The sequence below is a fragment of the Meles meles genome, chromosome 16 (genome assembly GCF_922984935.1).
Source record: "Meles meles chromosome 16, mMelMel3.1 paternal haplotype, whole genome shotgun sequence".
Taxonomy (NCBI): Eukaryota; Metazoa; Chordata; class Mammalia; order Carnivora; family Mustelidae; genus Meles; species Meles meles.
Window position 1 is genome coordinate 12,389,201 of NC_060081.1, and position 17,686 is coordinate 12,406,886.

At 54.3% G+C, this 17,686-nt stretch overlaps 1 protein-coding gene across 2 annotated transcripts in view; it reads left to right on the top strand.

Moving 5' to 3' along the window:
- Positions 1-17,686, top strand: part of EDAR (ectodysplasin A receptor) — an 87,476-nt gene that overhangs the window by 51,464 nt on the left and 18,326 nt on the right. For both annotated transcript variants that reach the window (XM_045981150.1, XM_045981151.1), the window contains exons 2-5: positions 4,916-4,984; positions 5,705-5,827; positions 6,581-6,762; positions 14,238-14,323. In XM_045981150.1, the coding sequence (XP_045837106.1) occupies positions 4,934-4,984; positions 5,705-5,827; positions 6,581-6,762; positions 14,238-14,323 (442 nt within the window). In that variant the 5' untranslated portion in view covers positions 4,916-4,933. The remainder of the gene's footprint in view (positions 1-4,915; positions 4,985-5,704; positions 5,828-6,580; positions 6,763-14,237; positions 14,324-17,686) is intronic.

Below are 17,686 nucleotides of genomic sequence, written 5' to 3' on the forward strand. Positions count from 1 at the left end.
GGCTCCTGGAGTGGAGGGGGTGATCCAGTGGTCTCCAGCCTGGAGCTTTTCTATCCTGAGGACAGGGGCTCCTCTGTTTCACGCTGCATCCCTCCCCAAGGCCCAGACCAGGGCCTTTTCTCATGAACAGGTCCTTGGCCACATGACAGCAAGGGACAGCCTATTAAAACCGACACTGTGACAGCCATATAAACTCTCCCTTGCTCAGGTCTTTCTCCCAAGCTTAACCCATATGTGAGCTGCCAGAGGCTGCCTCCTCTTGGAGGCCCTCCAGGCTTTTCAATGTGTTCACATTTGTAACACCTCCCGTCTGCCCCCATTCCTGTTCAGTAGGAACCTCACACACCTCCTGCGCACCCAGGAGCTGAGCAGAGATGTGGGCCAGCCTCGATGTCTGTCCCCTCTGACCTGTCTCCTTAAGTCCTGGACCGTCTAGGCCCTCCTTTCCACCCCCTGGCTCCCCCTGAGATCAGGCCACCATCAGCTCCTTGCAGGCTTCCTCCCTCCTGCCTTGTCTTCATCTAAACCAGTGGTTTTCGGATTACACATGGAGGTTTCCCCAGTCATTTTCGTGGGCTGCAGCTACTGCCATTGTTCCATGGTAGGAGAATAATAGGATGGACTAGATCATAGTCCATTGTGTGCACTAAGGATACCATCGTTTCACGTGACTTAGTGATGTGTGTGTGTGTGTGTGTGTGTGTGTGTGTGTCGGGTGGCACTGTGACACGTACTTCTTGCCAGACTGGCTCCTTCTGGCACTGCAGTGGGAAGGTTGAGCTTGCCACTCCGTCACTGCCTTGCCCAGCCTGTGCACGAGGTCCATGACAGCCCCTGGACTTCCTCTGACCTTGTGCTTACCCCTCTGGTCCAGCCGTGGCTTTGCCTCCAGCCACGTGGGGCCCCCTCCTCCTACTTTCTGGGAGACCTTTTTCCTACCTCTTTCCATGCAAACTCTTACCTGCCCTTCAAGACCTATGTGAGACCTTGGCTGCCCTGATCTCCCAGGAATGGGTCAGGTGCTTCCAAAGGAGCAGGCCGCCTGCCCACCATAGCTTCTTCTAGTCAGTAGTCTCCGTGGGTCGCTTCAGTCAGTGGCTGAAATGGCCGTAGGTGAGGGTCTATCGCTGAAATAGCCCAACAGGACAAATCAGGCCCTTCCTGCCCTGCATACCATGGGCTGCCCCCGAGCTTCTTGGACTTCCAGGCCCGAAGCTGTGGGTGACCGTCTGGCCCCCTCACTCCCCAGTCACCTGGAGGGCAGGAGGTGGGCCTTATTGTGTGAGTCCTCCACCTCCAGCCCAGAACTGGCCCCGATTGGAAAGGCTTTGTAATTTGGAATGCTATGAGAACAACACCTCAGAGTTGATGTGTCTCAGCTGCATCCAACCCTCCAGGTTAACAGACCACAAGCTTCCTGAGGCCCGCACCCCTGCCAGCTACCCTGAACCTTCTGGTTTTGCGCTAAGCCCCAAGCTCTCCCTGGAGCACTTCGAACCAGGTGCCCAACCGCACTCCTCCCAGCCCCGCGTCTCCAGAGTCAGCCTCCTTGCTGTCAGCCCAAGTCTTGCCACAAAGTGAGGATGTTATAGGGAAGACCTGTGCGGTAAATGTCCCGCTGGAGCTGAGGTAGTAGTCACAGCAGGAGAGGCCAAGTTCAAGTTCAGGAATAGTCAGGCCTGCTTTCCTCCCCCACATGAGGTAGCCATTCGTCTTATGCCCATTTCATTGATACGTTCTATATAACTGAGGCACTGAGTGGCTACACAGCATGCCAAGATGCGATTCAGCCCTTGGTCTGAATTGTCCTCTTTGGTTAATGGCAGGTCTGAGGCTGCAGGCTGAGGTCACAGAGGAAGAGGAAACGAAACGTGCCAGTAATCCCAGCAGCACTCGTCCCTCCGCATGGACCCACGGTTCCAGCCTGTTCTCCCCTGACCCTGATTGAGAGCTCATGCGGTGAGGGTGGGGGCATGGTGACGGTTAAGCCAGAGTGGTGCCCGGTCAGGGGTCAGAGGTCCACAGTCACCAGCTGTCGTTTTCATGGTTGTGTTGTTGTTCTAGGCGGAAATAGTACTGAGGAAGGAATGCTACAGTCCATGGGAGGCAGGGAAAGCTGTGAACAAGGGCCGGGTGGGCCACGCTTTCCTGCAAAGGGCTCACCCGGTCCCGGGTCTCGTGCTGTCACAGAAATGGCCACAAGCACGAGGCTGCAAAGACAAGGCCATGAGACAAGGCAAGTGTCCTTCCCAGACTGGGGGGCGGTGGTGGACTCCCCTGCAGCCCCCTGAACAGGGCGCCCGGCAGCTGGACAGCTGTGCGGAAAAGCCAGAGCCTTGTCTCGCTGCCGCCTGCGTGTCTCCATCACTGTGGGAATCTAGGCTCAGCTACTTCCGTTGGTACCTCTGACAGCCTGCAGGCTAAGATACTGCCCTCCTCGGGGCCCTGGAAATCCCCCAAGGAAAGACAAGCAAGAGATGAATTCTGGGAGCAGCTTGGGCCCCCCTGCTCCCAGGCCAGGGGAAGTCAGGCCTCCCCCTGATTTCTGATTTCTGATTTCTGATTAGGGAAATGAAACCCTAATCAGAGGCCTCCCCCGCTTTCCTCCCCCAGCCTAATCACCTTCTTGGAGAACTGGTACACATGCCAGAAATGAACCCGACCCCACAGACTTTGTTTCCCCTTGTGTATTTTTTTTTTCTTTCCTGTCTTCTTGGGTTCGCCTGGAAACCTCCTTAACGAGCCTCTCAATAAATGCTCCAGGTTGACACAAAGGTGCACCCAGCCCAGCCCTTTCTCTATGTTTACAGGGAAGCCCTCCCAGACTCAGCTATAATTAGAAGTCAATTAAATTAGAAACCCTTAGTATTGTTCTTGGAAGGCCTCCAGGGCTGCAGCTCTCCTGGGGAGGGCTTCTGGCCCCGATGCCTGCACTCCTTTCTGCTACCCCCCAATTCGGAAGCAAGGGCCAGGCTGTCAGTCGGGGCAGAGGGCTGGTTCTTTTGTTTGTAGCATACCCTCCCCCTTGGCAGGACTGCAGGTCAGGCCTCCCTCTGCCTCCCTCCCTGCCTGCCCCAGCTTGCCCCATTGCTAGAAGGAAAACACCCTGAAGTTCACCGCTGGGGTGGCTGGGTGCTTTAATCTCGCCTCAGTCCATTTAGTGTGTTTCAAACGTAAATGTGGCACTGAATTGCAAAAGAGCAAGCGTGCTAGCAGGCGAGAGAAAGCAGCTTTTGTGTCTCTTCAAGAGTTATTGGAAACCTAACCCTTCCAAAAGGCCCCCTGATGTTACTCACCAGTGAGAACATCTTCAAGGTAAGCAGGGGAAAGATCCAGGCCCCCAGGGCACTGCCCATTCCCCAGGGTCTCCAATGGGTCCTCTGTCTCTGGAATCACCCTCCGGACATCCTTCTCAGCCTGTCTCAGAGCAATCAGATGCTTCCTCCCAAAGTGAAATGTCTTTGCTGACTTTCTTTCTGATCACAAAGTTTACCCATACGCTTGTACATCCTTCTGAAGCTAAGAACCTTATGGAAAAGGAGACTTCCCCATAACCCTCCTCTGTCCTAATCACCCCAAGTCTATTTCACCCCTGCCAAAAAAATCTTCGTTGAAAATTCAGTGGATATCACTCCAAGGGAGGAGGCCTGGATGGCTCAGTCAGGTAAGGGTGTGACTCCTGGATTCAGCTCAGGTCATGGTGTCATGGTCTCATGGCTTATGGGATGGAGCCCTGAGTCTCCACATTCCACGGGAATCTGCTTGGATATTCTATTCCTCTGCCCCTTCTCTCTCTCTATGTCTTTCATAAATTAAAATAAATAAATAAAATGCTTTAAAAAAAAAGATACTGTATTGAAGAGCAAAGGTCAGGGCTTTTCTCCAGAAACAAGAGTGAATTTCCCCATTTGTCAGGTCTCCTGCTTTGAGCTATCCTGCACAGTCTTTTTTGTGTGGTATTGGGAATTATGGGTTTCCATGGGCAGACACGGCTCACCCAGATAGAGGGCTTAGAGGGTAAATGTTCTTGGAGGGTCTGACTCCTGTCTGAGTCCATGGTTTATTCTGGAAGCTTCCTCACACAACCCAGCCATTAGAAGAGGGCATGCTGTTTTGTCTGGCATTGTCAAAGCAAGACAGCAGTGAACCAGCAGTGGCCACTGAGGGACGTGAGCCCTCCCACGAGCCCATCTCTTGTCTTTGTACAGGCAGGCTCCCAGGTAAGACTGCTTTTGGTTAGAAACATAGGCCTCCCATCCTCACGATGGAAAGATGACAAACAATACCTCCTCCTTCAAATCAAGCATCTGAACACCTGGGCCATAATCACCCTCTGTCCAGTAAGTGGCTGTGTTGCCTTGGACAGGTCACTACACCCAATGGTCTTCCATTCTCTTGGCTATAAAATTAAGTGGTCAGACTCGTGCACTCTTAACCACTTCAACCACAGCCTCTTCTCAACAGAGAGAGGAAGAACCTGGCAGCAGGGTTGTCTGTGGAGTGCCATGGGGCCAGGCCAGACTCTGCATCCTGGCACCGTCTCCTGGAGCAGGAGGACTGGGGCCTGCTGGGACCGCCCCCCCTCTTTACGCTCTGTGTAAGACCAGGCTTCTTCAGACTCTGTACATGAGTGAACATTTGGTCACTGCCCTGTCTTCCATGATGGGCCCTCCACGCTCTCCGCTCTTTCCTCCCTGGGATGGGTGTGATCTTGGCAGGGCCACGGATGGAGTCAGCCCAAGGGGCCTGGGCCTCAGCTTAAAATCCACCTTTGCTTTTACATTGCTTCCTTCCCCGCTTTCGGGGAGACCCCTCATCCCCGGTGGGACATGGTGGCGGCCACCGGACTGAGGATGGGGGCGAGGCTGTGGCCAGGCCATGCAGGCATCTGGGTGCTATGAAGTGTGTCTTACAGGCAAAGCGGTGGGAGCAGATGGCCTGCGCGGGAGGCTGCAAGCGTGTGCCGTGGCTCCCTGTGCTGGTGGTAAGTGCATCCTCCCGCTGTGAGCACCCCCAGTGCCCCCGAGGAGGCCCGGGTTGGGGGGCGGTTGGGGAGCTCCTCTGCCTGCCAGCCTACTGGAGGCCGGGTCCTCGGCCTCTTCCGTGTCAGTCTGCGCAGCTGTCAGTGGGATGAAACCGCTAGCAGCCCCTTCGCTGGGCTCCGCTGAGAGTACAGAGCACTGAGCAAGACCCCTTCAGACTAGACTGCTTGGTGGCTCCCTTTCTAGGGCTCCGCATAGAGAAAGGCCCTTAAATGCTTCTTCGTGTCGCAATATACGCAACCCAACGCCTGTCGGTGAGCACCACGCCTGTGGCCCCACCGCCGGGAGGGACCCAGTCTTCTTGCAGAGAAGGGGCTGCACGTTACAGAAACCCACTGTTCCAGAGCTCTGGGAAGAGGGCTGACTCCTCCATGACCTTGGAGAGAGTGGAAGCAAGAGTTGGTGGGTGAAGGAAGTTTGGAACAGGCCTCGAAGATGAGATGGAGTTTTGATGGAGGGGTGAGGGGAACCCGCAGTGAGGCCAGCTGGCAGGAAGCGGGGTAGCCTGCCCAGTGTAGTGGCTGCAGCTAGAGGGACCTGAGCCCCAGGGGACCCCACCCAGTCTCCTTGCCCTGCAGCACCTGCTCAGGGTGCTCCCCCGAGGAAGCATGTGTGTCTCCAAGGAGGCACAGAGGCCGGAAAGACACCCTTTCTCGTGGCAGGTGTCACTGCTGTGCTCGGCCAGAGCAGAGTACTCCAACTGCGGCGAGAACGAGTACTACAACCAGACCACGGGGCTGTGCCACGAGTGTCCGCAGTGTGGCCCTGGGGAGGAGCCCTACCTGGTAAGGCCCCTGCCAGCCACCCTGGGGCCCGGGCAGCTGTCCTCCGTCACATGGCGGGAGTCACCGGCGCGTGTGAATGGCTCTATGTGTGGTCCCCAGGCTAAATCGGGCCAGTTGCCTATGCGCCTCAGACGCCCCAGTTAAAGGGTTTAAGCAGCAGTAAGCCCAGGAATGGCACGTCCCTGGCGACAGAGAAAGCCAGGCATTGTGACAGATTTCTCAGGAGCTGTGTCCATTTATTTTAGAGGACAATCACTTGCCTATTTTACCTGGATCAGATGGTTTCAGGGTGTCTGAACAGGAAGAATGACTGATATCCCGCAGTAGCAGCACACTGACTCCTGAGCGCGGCGTCTCCCTCTCCTGCGGGAGAGCCTCACCTTGGTGGTCAGCCTAGAGAAAGGCCCCAGCATTAGCGTTCAGGGTTGTCGTAGAGAGCTGAGAATGTCAGAAGCCACGGGCTGTGTCACTGGCAGGGCATCCCCTCAGCTGGCCGAATCTATTCAGGGACCCCGGGGAGCCGGGCAGTGTCTGAAGCCCAGGAGCACTGGGGAAAGGAGCTCAGAGTTGGAGCACAGGGGGTTTGCAGTTAGGACAGGTCAGGAAACCAAAGCCCAGCAAGAGAAGCTTCTGGAAGCAACCAGTGTGCCCAGCATGCCTTGGTGTGCCAGTGCCTCCAAGGACCATAGGTCCAGTCACAACAGGTGCGGCTGGCATACTCACCTGTGTTCCTCTGTCCTGTTCCTCGGCCAGTCCTGCGGCTACGGCACCAAAGACGAGGACTATGGCTGCGTCCCCTGCCCAGCAGAGAAGTTCTCCAAAGGAGGCTACCAGATATGCAGGCGCCACAAGGACTGCGAGGGCTTCTTCCGGGCCACCGTGCTGACGCCAGGGGACATGGAGAATGATGCTGAGTGCGGGCCGTGTCTCCCTGGGTAAGCATGGCCACTGCTAGGCCTCCCCCCAGGATGCGTCCTGCAGAAAGGCCCGAATGTCCCATTGGTGAGGCCCCAGGGAGCATGAGCACCTCTGACCGCAGTGTGGTATCACTCCCACTGGCTCTACAGGGGGCGGGTTCCTGTCTGGAGTCAGGAAGCATGGGATCTGGGATGGCCAGTCCTGCTCCCTAGAGGATGGGCAGCCCAGCCAGGCTCAGCTTCCATGTCTCTTAAGTGGATGTTAGTCAGAATCACGATAATATCGTCTGACAACCCAAATCAAACAAGTTTGTTAAATACCTTAAGATAACACATGTGGAATGCTTTGAAGAAAAGAAAATTAATAAACTGTATAATACACTGTATAAATCCAGTGGTTTTGGTATTCTGGAAAAATCTGAGGGTAAAAGCGATTAATAGGAATATGTGAATTGTTTGGTAGCTATAATTCCACCACAATTGTGTTATGTATCAAAAGTTTTCCCAAAAAAGCAAAATGAAAACGTAGCTAGCTTGAAAGAAAGATAAACTCTTCCTTGTGACAGGCGGGACCCATGACCAAGTTCCGCCTGGAAGAGGGAAGCGCAGGCTTGACACCAAGGATCTACCAAGCCTCGGCTCTTGCTGCTGCCTCCCTCTAGTGGCCACACTAGTGGCAAGCACAGGACTTGTGAAGGCTACAGATAAAAAACAAAACTGTGACAAAGGCTACAGTGTGGTAGCAGAGGAGATAGGTGTGGCGGAGGTGGGGGTGGTGGTAGCGATGATGGAGGTGGCGGTGGTGCTGATGGAGGTGATGGAGACGATGGTGATGATGGAGGCAGTGGAGGTGCTGATGATGGAGGTGATGATGGTGCTGATGGAGGTGGTGATGATGGGGGTGGCGGTGGTGGTGATGGAGGTGGTGGAGACGATGGTGATGATGGAGGCAGTGGAGGTGCTGATGATGGAGGTGGTGGTGGTGACGATGGAGGTGGTGATGAGGGAGGAGATGGTGTTGATGACGGAGGTGATGGTGGTGGTGACGGCAGTGGTGATAATGGAGGTGACGGCGGTTGTGGTAGCAGTGGCATTTTGAATAGCACACTATACTTTGACAAAACCCATTTTGTGCACCATATCTTTCCAGATCACTGTGCTGAAGTAAGAGGAGAAAGAAAGTAAGAAGGATATATTCAAATAAGAACACGAGGCATTAGTCTGTAAGAAAAAGGAAATACGAAGAAGACAGAAAGACCCACCAACCAAAGAATAGATTGGAAGTGAATAACCCTTTAAAATGAGAGCTTACAACTCTTAGTTCAAATTTGTTACAGAGAAGCACTGATTCCCATGGCCTCCGCACCATCTTTCCGCTGGTGACTATCCCCCACCCCTACCCTCTCCAGGGTTCTGTCTTCAGTTCAGACCCACCTCCAGAGCTACACACCTGCTTTTCCAAATATCTGCTTGACAACCCCATGTCAGTGTCCCTGACACGGCATGTGGTTCAAACACGTCAGTCAAATGAATAAAGAAAGCAGGGGACCTTATTGTGGAGCCTTATTTTTCAATTTGCAAAAAAGGCAGATAGCTATACCTAGGGAAGATATTAGACGGTCTCTTAAAGAATATGATAAAAATAAGAGTTCTGTAGCTGACAGTCTTTAATTTGGTCATTGAGGTTATTGCATTAGTGCGGGCTTCACCAAAAGGAACATGTTAGAAGAGGCAGAAGCTAGGCGTTCCCACCCAATGAATGGTACAAACGTCCAGTGAGAGACTCCGTTGCACAGGTGCTGTGTTTAAAATCTTTTTTTTTTTTTAAAGATTTTTATTTATTTGTCAGAGAGAGAGAGACGGAGAGAGAAAGATCACAAGTAGGCAGAGTGGCAGGCAGAGGCAGAGGGAGAAGCAGGCTCCCTGCCGAGCAAGGAGCCCGATATGGGACTCGATCCCAGGACGCTGGGATCATGACCTGAGCCGAAGGCAGCCACTTAACCAACTGAGCCACCCAGGTGCTGTGTTTAAAGGAGAGAAATTCAGTGTGGTCTTCCCATTAGGTGGGTACTGAGAACCTGTGTGCTGCCTGGAACTTCATCATCACTAATTCTTATTGGTGCAGATGCATAATTCAGGAAGGAAAGGCAGAGTTTCATGGAGTAACTATAGGTGTGCCAAGGAAAAGCATGCACACATTGTCATGCTCACCTTGGAAAGCAAATAATCCTCTTTTCAAAATCCTCACTTATTTGAGAGCCCCTCAGTGTGAGGAGCCGACCTGACCATCACAGCCTAGCCTGCTTTAGTAAACCCGTGAGCTAAGAGCCTACCAGGTCGGCGCTTGTGAGGCCAAGAGGAAAGACACGGTTCCTCATTTCTGTGAGAGAGTGAGACAAGGAAATCAGTGACCCCAGCATCGTGCGGTGGATGCACATGGTGTTCTAAAAGTCCAGGAAGGATCCCTCCCTTCATGATTAGGGAGGTGGGTCAGGAGAGGTCTCCGAAGACTTCTTAGGGTGACGTTGGGATGGTGGAGTTGGTCAGACTAAGAACTAAGACAGAGCTCTCCAAGAGGTTCAGGGCAAAGCTCAAAGGGGCAAGCAACCTGGTGGGATATGAAGATGAGGGTCCCTGTGGCGACATGGAAGGTGCAGCCATGGGACTGTGGAGAAACCAGCAAGGGGAGGCGGGGGCCGGAGAGAAAATGGCTCTGGGAAATGATGCGGAAGACACTGGTCTTAGCTCGACGCTGAAGCGGGCCACCACGCAGACTTTAAACTGGGATAGGACACGACTGGGCAGTACCTTGGAACTATCCTCTTGGCAGCAGCAAGGAAAAATGTGTTGTGTAGGGAAGACGTGGAGCCCAGAAGCACTGTGAGAACTAGGGCCAGATGGGAGCCTTGGAAGTCGGAGGGAGAGGAAAAATTTGAGAGTTCACCAGAAGATAGCTAGCATGGGTTGGAGTCGCAGACCAAGGGCGTGGGGGTTGCGGAGGAGGAGGTCTTGAAGAGGAATCTCAGATGGCAGCCTTGGCCAGCTGTGAGGACACTGATGCCATTTGCTGAGCGGTGGGATACAGGAGGATTAGGATTAGCGGAGAGAAGGGGGAGGGAAGATGGAGGACGTGTGTGTGCATTTGAGGTGGTTGTAGCCTCCAGACCAAGGTATCTGACACATAGATGGATAAACAGGGATGAAGCTCAGGTCAGATCTCGAAGTCATCTCTGCATCAATGTTGTGGGAGCCACTGGTCCAGACAGGCTTCTCCAGTGGGGCAGTCTCACAGAGGGGGAGCAAGGGTAGGTACTGAACAGAAGCTCGCCTTCGGCCTTGCCAGCTCTGATCCAGCCGCACAGCTGCGGCCCAGACCATGCATGCAGCCCACAGTGGTCTGGGAGATACAGCCATGATACTATTCCAGGTGATCTAAAAGGGGCAGCCATTATGAACTTGCAGCAACCTGTTTCATCCTTACCTCCATCCTCCGATACTTTCTCGCCGGAAAGCACAGCCCTGGGACCAGTGCTGGTGCCAGCGCTGTCACGAGAAAGGCTGTTCTGTGGCAGTGAAGACAATTTCTTTGGCCCTCGTACGTTTCCCAGAAAGAGGATTGCCGGTGGTTGTGCGTGCACCGCCTCTAGAAGGCTTCAAAAGATAACTGTGTGTAGAATTAGTGTGGAGGCTGACATCTATACTCTACTCTTAAATGGGTGTTCCCAGCTCTGAAGTCTTGAGTAACTCTCTCCCTGCTCCATGAGAAAACCACCCGATTCTTCCACACCTTGTCTCGGGCCCCAGCACCCTCGCAGAGTGGGTGAGTGCCGCTGTGCAGGAGACACATCTCAGCTTGCACGGCAGTGTGTCCTCACATTGCTCCACGGATGTGAAGGTGTAGCTGGTTTCCAGTCTGACCTTGTCACCCCCAGCCCCCGAGGCCACTGCCACAAAAGGCCCCTGCTGTACCTCTAGTCCCCCAGCCTCCTCCTACAGGCTCTGTGGAGCTCGGTGCGTGTCAGGGGAGGGCCGCAGGGCCTCCCACCTCCTGGTACCCGCCCTAGGTCTAGGGAACTAGTAACGCTCTCATGCCGTGTCACAGGGGAGGAGTAAGGGAGTTTGGTAAGCTGGTGCTGGTGGCCCAGTGAAAGGCTGTTTTCATTCCTGAGTCCGCGTGCCTGCCAGGCGGCAGCGCAGGCCGCCTCGGAGCTGCCTTCCTAACGCCACAGGTTGTCTTGGCCCTGGCCCCCTTGTGGTTTGGCAGGCACGCTCTCCCTCTCCTTTGCCCTCTGTGCTGTGCACCAGTGTGTGGCTGAGAGGCTGGCAGAACAATGAGCTTTCCTGTGGAGAAAGGCTGTGTGGGAGGACCAGGAACAAAAACAGGAGAAGAGGAAGACAGCTAAGGCTGGATTTCGTAGCCTGCCTCTGCCCCCTGCCCGGGCATCGGCTTACGCACGGCTGGCTGTGGCCCATCTCACCTTCTGCTGGCTGGCTTCCACCTCATGTCTACTCCCTCCAGATGAGGCATTGTGGGGCAGTTGGAGGACCAAGCAAGGACACGGGGCTACATACCACATTGTGTGGGAAGACAGAGCATCCGATGGCTCCGTGGCATCCACGACAAGCTTAGGAAAGGAAGTCTTTGGGGAAAATCTATATATCTATTGACATGGAGGAAGTCAGTCCCTTCATAGAAGATTCTAGAGGCCCCGTTTATCTTTTTTTAAGATTTTATTTATTTATTTGAGAGAAAGAGAGAGAATGAGCAGGGAAGGGGCAGAGGGAGAAGACGAAGCAGACTCCCTGCTGAGCAGGAAGCCCAACATGGGGCTCGAGCCAAGGACCCCGGGATCATGACCTGAGCCAAAGGCAACTGCTTAACTGACTGAGCCACCCAGGTGCCCCTAGAGGCCCCATTTAACCTGGGTTTTATCTTCATCTACTTACCTTAATCAACGTTTGAGGGAAAAAACAAAAAAAAAACTAAGAAAAGTCTAAACATAGACGGAAGTATAGGAAATTAAGCCTCTACAGAAGGACGGAGGGACCCGATACTCTTTGTCAGGGCCACAGATCCTGAATGAACACCCAGCTTCAAGCTGTTGGGAATAGGTCAGAAGGAGGCCCCCAAACGATTATTGTACATACCCGCGTAGCTAGGTTGAGAGATTCGGGTGTAAGTTGCAGCAAGAGTTGCTGAGGCTCTTCCTGAAGAGGAACCACTCACACTCGGGAATGTTCTGCGCAGCAGACCACGCCAGGAAGTGTGTGAGGTCCTTAACACCCCAACTCGGGCAGTGCGATCCCACAATGGCGGCCTGGAGCTGACTTACTTTTTTTTAAATGGATAGTCCCGGTATTTTGTTTCTTGGCCAAGTTATTTAATACGTCACACAGCTTGGTCCAGACACACGGTCAGGACGGAAGGCCTGCTGTTGAGAGGCCCTGTGGGAGTCAGACAGGGCCACCTGGGAGCGAGAAGGAGCCCTGTGCTGATGAGGGGCAGCAGATGGGGCCCCCCAGCAAGGGCGGACCAAGGCCGCCCTGGAGCCCAAGGGGCACTGTCCTGAGCCGGCTGTGCTCTGCCCACTGGGGTCTGTGGCTCTTCATCTAAGACTGAGCTCAGCCCCTGGGTCTCAGAACTCTGAGGTTCTGGTTTTTAAAAAGGGAGGAAAGAGGCACAGAACTCCCTCAGGGCTCTTGTCAGTCTGTGAACTTTGAACTTCCGTGGAGAAGAATTTTGTCTCATTCATTTATTTTTTCCAACTAGGTTTGGACTAAAACTCTACCCCCTCAGTACCCAGCACGAGGGCCAGGAGGACAGCGATGAATGAGTCTGGCCCTGAGGGACTCCCTGGCCAGGCTCGGAGACAGTCCCGACCTGGCAGCAGACCGTGCTGGAGGTCAGGGGGTGTGGCTCGGGGCCCCCCAGTGCCAGCACTGGGTCTGGATCTCAGACATCTGGCCGCTGACCTGGAGCCTGTCACCCTTGTGAGGCCACACACAGACAGAGGCCGCCTCCTAGGAGCAGATGCGCCAAGGCCCCATGGTCGCTTCCTGCGTCCCGGGCCCAGATGGCTTCTGGAGGGTGGCAGCATGTGTGTTTGAGAGAGGCTTTTTCCAGAAGGCTCAACTGGAAAACTGGCTGTTGTGGCTTCTCTGAGGGGTGTTTTGAGATTGGTTAATTAATGTTTACGAGATACACAGCGATCTGAGGATAAAAGGCCCTGAGGAAGGGCAGGCAATTATGATCATAATGTTATTGGTAATGGTCCAGCTTATGGCGGCTGGAGTCCAAAGACAGCCCCCTGTCCACCACCCCTGTCACGCTGACACCTCCCCCGCCATCAGCGGGGCCTGAGTGTGCACAGCTAGTAAAAAAGAGATTAAAAACCAACCATGGAAAAATCCAGTGGTGCAGAGGGATTTTTCATCTCTTGAGTTGTAATGAGGGAAAACTTTGGCACCAGCTCATGTTACTTATCGACCTCTCATGATGTGATAAATGGCTCCATGATCACCGCCGAATGTGTGTTTATGGAAAGCAGGCACGCGCCAAGAGAAGTGCCAAAGTCTGAGGGTGGAAAGGAGCCAGAGCTGTGAACGCCGGAAGCGAGGATGGCTGGGTCGACGGGGTGGCAAGTCCCATAGGGAGCTCTGACCCAGGGTGCAGAGCCCGGCAGGGAGGGCGTCCTGAGAGTGAGCACGGTCACTGCAGCTGCTACACTGACACTGGGAAACTCGAAAGATGCGGCATCAATGGGGAAAAGGACTTCACCGTCTTACTGTGAATGATTTGTCCTTTGCCTTCAGTATACCCAGCCCTGGTGTGAGCGCTTGCCCTTAGGCAAAGAAATGTCAGTCATGACCCGGTTGTAAGCCAGGCCACGCCGAAGGCCTTCTGCGCTGACCTCTCTGGATGCTGCTGCTGTCCTTCTGTCCACTGCGGCCACCTCTGTCCAATCTCAGCAGGCCTGCAGGAGGTCTGGAAAGTGCCCGTGTCTGAGGGGCTCAGAGATGCATTCACCAGTAATCCCACCAGGCTAGAGGCTGTGAGACAGGCACTTGCTGGATTGGGGGTCCTCCTCCTACAAAGGGTTCTGGCTTGCTGTCTGGGACACCCAGAGAGCTAATCAGGATCTACTGGCAGATACCCCAGTGACCGATGGGGAGGACAGGATGATCGTTCACACTCTGAGCAAATCCATCAGTGAAAAGAGCCAAATAGGAGAGGAGATGTAAAGGCCCAACGTGGCCCAATATTGGATAAAGAATGTTCCATTTCAAGTCATGCCGAAAACTCGTGGGGTAACTCAGTGGTCAAAATGGGCTGCTGGCTCTGAGGGCTCCTGACTCCCATGGTATATGTCTCATTCCTGACTTTGGTGATGCTAGGATCATGCCTGAATCATGGGCATGCCAAGTGGTCAGTGCTTGCCTGTAGTGACACCGGGCTCAGCTGTCTGCTCTACCTTGTCTCTCCCTTCCTGCAGCTACTACATGTTGGAAAACAGACCCAGGAACATCTACGGCATGGTCTGCTACTCCTGCCTCCTGGCACCCCCCAACACCAAGGAATGTGAGTGCTCTTATCCTTCCATCAGAACAGCACTGCTCCTACACTGTATCTCTCATTACCCGGGGAGGGAGGAGGAAACCAGTCCCAGCACCTGGACAGATGAACTACAGCGAGGGCAAACCCAGGAATGCTCCGTGGACTGGTCAGCCAGGCGCAGGTCCCTGCAGGGAGGTTTGCTATAGCAAGAGACTTAGGTCAGTCAGTCACCTGCCACCTGGAACGAGTTTTCTCATCTGTGACGCAGGGAACAAAAATCTGAAACCCCCACCCCCCCTCGTGCAATTACTGGAAAAACCAATGAGATCACAGTTGCTAAGGTGTTTTGCCACGTGCTGCAAAGCACTAGATGATCGTAAGTTCTCACACATGTATTTTCAAACCAGGTAAGGCCAAGGGAAAAGTGAGGAGTGGTCACAGTGAATGAACCGGATTCCACGAAGCCCACGTGAGCAGTGAGGCTCACGAGTTCAGAGGCCGGCTGTGAGCTGTGCTTTCCTGTTTTCCTTCTGGTTAGTCCTCACTGCGTGTCTCTGTGAAGAACGGAGCTCTTCTCCGGAAAATGTAGTGTGTGGCCGCTTGGAGCTGTGGTCTGGAGAGACACCATGGAGGTGGGTGGGTGGACAGCTGTTCCTGGGCCGCAGGAGCCTTCCTTGCTCTCCTCCAGCCCCACCCCCACTGCCAGGGGCGCACCCCCTCTTTCCTAGGTTGCTTCAGCAGATGCCCCCGCAGTCATGGATTTGCGTGTCTTTAAAGTGGAGCTCTGTACCCAGCCACATGCTCATTAATTCACAAATTAGAGGAGGCCCGAGGGCTCCAGGCTGCCAGCAGATCGTGTGGTGAAGTCAGCTGCCACACCACGGTCTCCTGCTAGGGAATCCCGACCGATTCAATACCAGATAGTTCTGGGATGAATGGAGCCCTCACCAAGATGTCAGGCACTGCCCACCCATGTTGAAAAAGCTCTTGGCCTGTGGAACTTGGAACACAGCTCACACGCAAGGTTTGTCCCTGTGCGAGACTTCCGTTAACCACCTGGCCAGCTGGAAGGTCACCTCCTTCCTCATGCCATCTGACAGTGGGGTCCATCACATGGAGAGAGAGCTAAGCCCTTGAGCCCCGGACACTTCAAGAAGGAGTGCATCCCTGCCCTAACTTCACCCTTGAATTGCTTAACTGAAAACCAGCTCCCAGCAAGGCCTCACAGCAGGTTTGTAGCAATCAGCCCCAAAAGGGGCCAGCAAAACCACTGAAACCTAGAGTCAGGTGCAACCAACCAGACCTATGTGTGTCCATGTGGGATATGGGGAAAGGCGAGGGGCTGGGTCTTGTCAGGTGACTTAGTGCACGGAGCCCCATCTGGGTCAGGGCCTCAAGTGTGGACATGAGGGTTATCCTCTCCAGCTCTGGGCTCTGCACCTCCCCCTGCCCCATCCTCAGTCCAGGAACCTTTTGACCCCAAACTCCTGCTCAGGAGCAGCAGATGGTACCAGAAAATCTGATTGTGACCATAGCCTCCATGAAGACCCTGGGACTCAAACTCCCAGGCCTGCCCCTGACAAGGTCACCCCAGGAAAACCAGGAACTCGGGGAAACCTCATGCATCAGGACCCTGGTGTCATCAGCTGGCTGCCCGAGCCCCACCAGGCACTGTCCTTCCTGAGCCTGCAGTCAGTGGCCAAGAGCACCTTGGCCTCCAACCTGAGACATTTCCCCTGGTTTTGATGTGATATCCCTAGGCCCTTGCTGCACGAAGCTACGCTGAGTCAGTGAGTACTGGACTGTGCAAACCCGTGGTCAGAGAAGCTGGCACAGACCTGGGGAAAGCGTGCGCTGCATGTATTGCGTCTGGAGCAGCCAGGGACAACGGGCAACTCCCGAGAAGACGCCTGTGCACGGGGAGCCCCGGGTGCCCTGGTCGGGAGCTCCTCAGCACAGAGGGCCGGCCAGGTGCTGCGTCCTGGAGGGCTGCTCCCCTCTCTCTCTCTGTGGCAAGTGCTCTCCCATCTTGTAGGAAGAGCAGGTTCAGCACAGGGCTCTGTGAAGTGTCGGGCAATGGGGCCATTGGTTACAAACTTTGGGCCCGTGGTCATGCCTGATGGAAACAGAAGTTATTGGAAGTTGCTCCAGAGCCTGGTACTCAGGGACTCTAAAACACCTTGCAAGCCACGAAGCCTCCCTCTGTGTCTGTTTCCTCTCCTGGACCACTGAGAAAATACCAATAGGACTGACACACCCACGCCCCAAATGCTTGGAGTATTGACATCACAAAGCATGTGTAAATGAGGAATCTTCTCTAAACCACCAGAGCCCAACAGCGAGGCCCCAGATGCCTGGGGCACCCCCGGAGTGCTGAAGAGCCTTGAGAGAAAGGCGTCCCCATCTCCCTTGCTTGTGACTTGCCCATCAGGAGAGCGTAGGGCTTCCTTCCACACACCGCAGTGACCGAAGCCACTTCCATCACACCACTGTGTGTCCTGGCAAATCAGCACCAGATGGAGGAGAGAGAAGCAGCCCTTCGGTTATTTTTTCAGTGAAGTCGAAGAGCGACTCCACTTGGTGAAATAGCACTGTCTGGCTTTCTTTCTTTTCTGAGAAATGAAGTCATGAGAACTCATGCCGGAAAGCTGTCTCATGAAGGGATCCGTGTTGTAATGACACAGGCATGACCTGGGGTCATAGCAAGGAAGAGATGGTGTGCCTTCAGATTTGGATTTCGTAGCTCTTGGGAAAGTTATGTAACTTTGTGCCTCAGTTTCCCCATCCTGGGATGGCGTGTCACCTGCTGCCAGAGTGCCACACATGGCACCCAGGGAGCAGGGGGCAGGTTCCCGGCCCGGTGGGTGAGCATGGCTCCAGCCCAGGTCTCCCAGGCCCCCTCAGGCCGCAGGTCACACGCTGACCTCCTGTCCTCCATCAGCTCTCCTGGGACCCCACCGGCAGGAGCCCTCCCTCACAGGGTGTTGGAGGGACCAGCACGGCAGCTCACTTGTCCCATCGTCATCATTTTTATGAACACTCCTCTTCATTTTTATTTTGATACCAAGCCCTGTGCCAGGCCCAAGATGGACTCACCTTTTGGAAAAGTCTGCTCAGGAAAGCAGATGCCATCGTGCGATGCCCAACAGCAATGCTACTCAAATGTGAAGCCTTCATGTCCCCAGAGACCAGCGGCCAGCTGTTTCTAACACACTGTTTCTCCAACTCGAGTGCATACACCTGTCACCAGGGTCCTGTTTAAAAAAAAAACAACAACATCCTGACGCAGCAGGTCTGGGGTGGTTTCCCAGGTTGCATTTCCAGCAAACTCCAGAGAAATCTCACTTGGAGCAGCCAGGTTCCAACAGCGCTGCCCATTGTTCCACG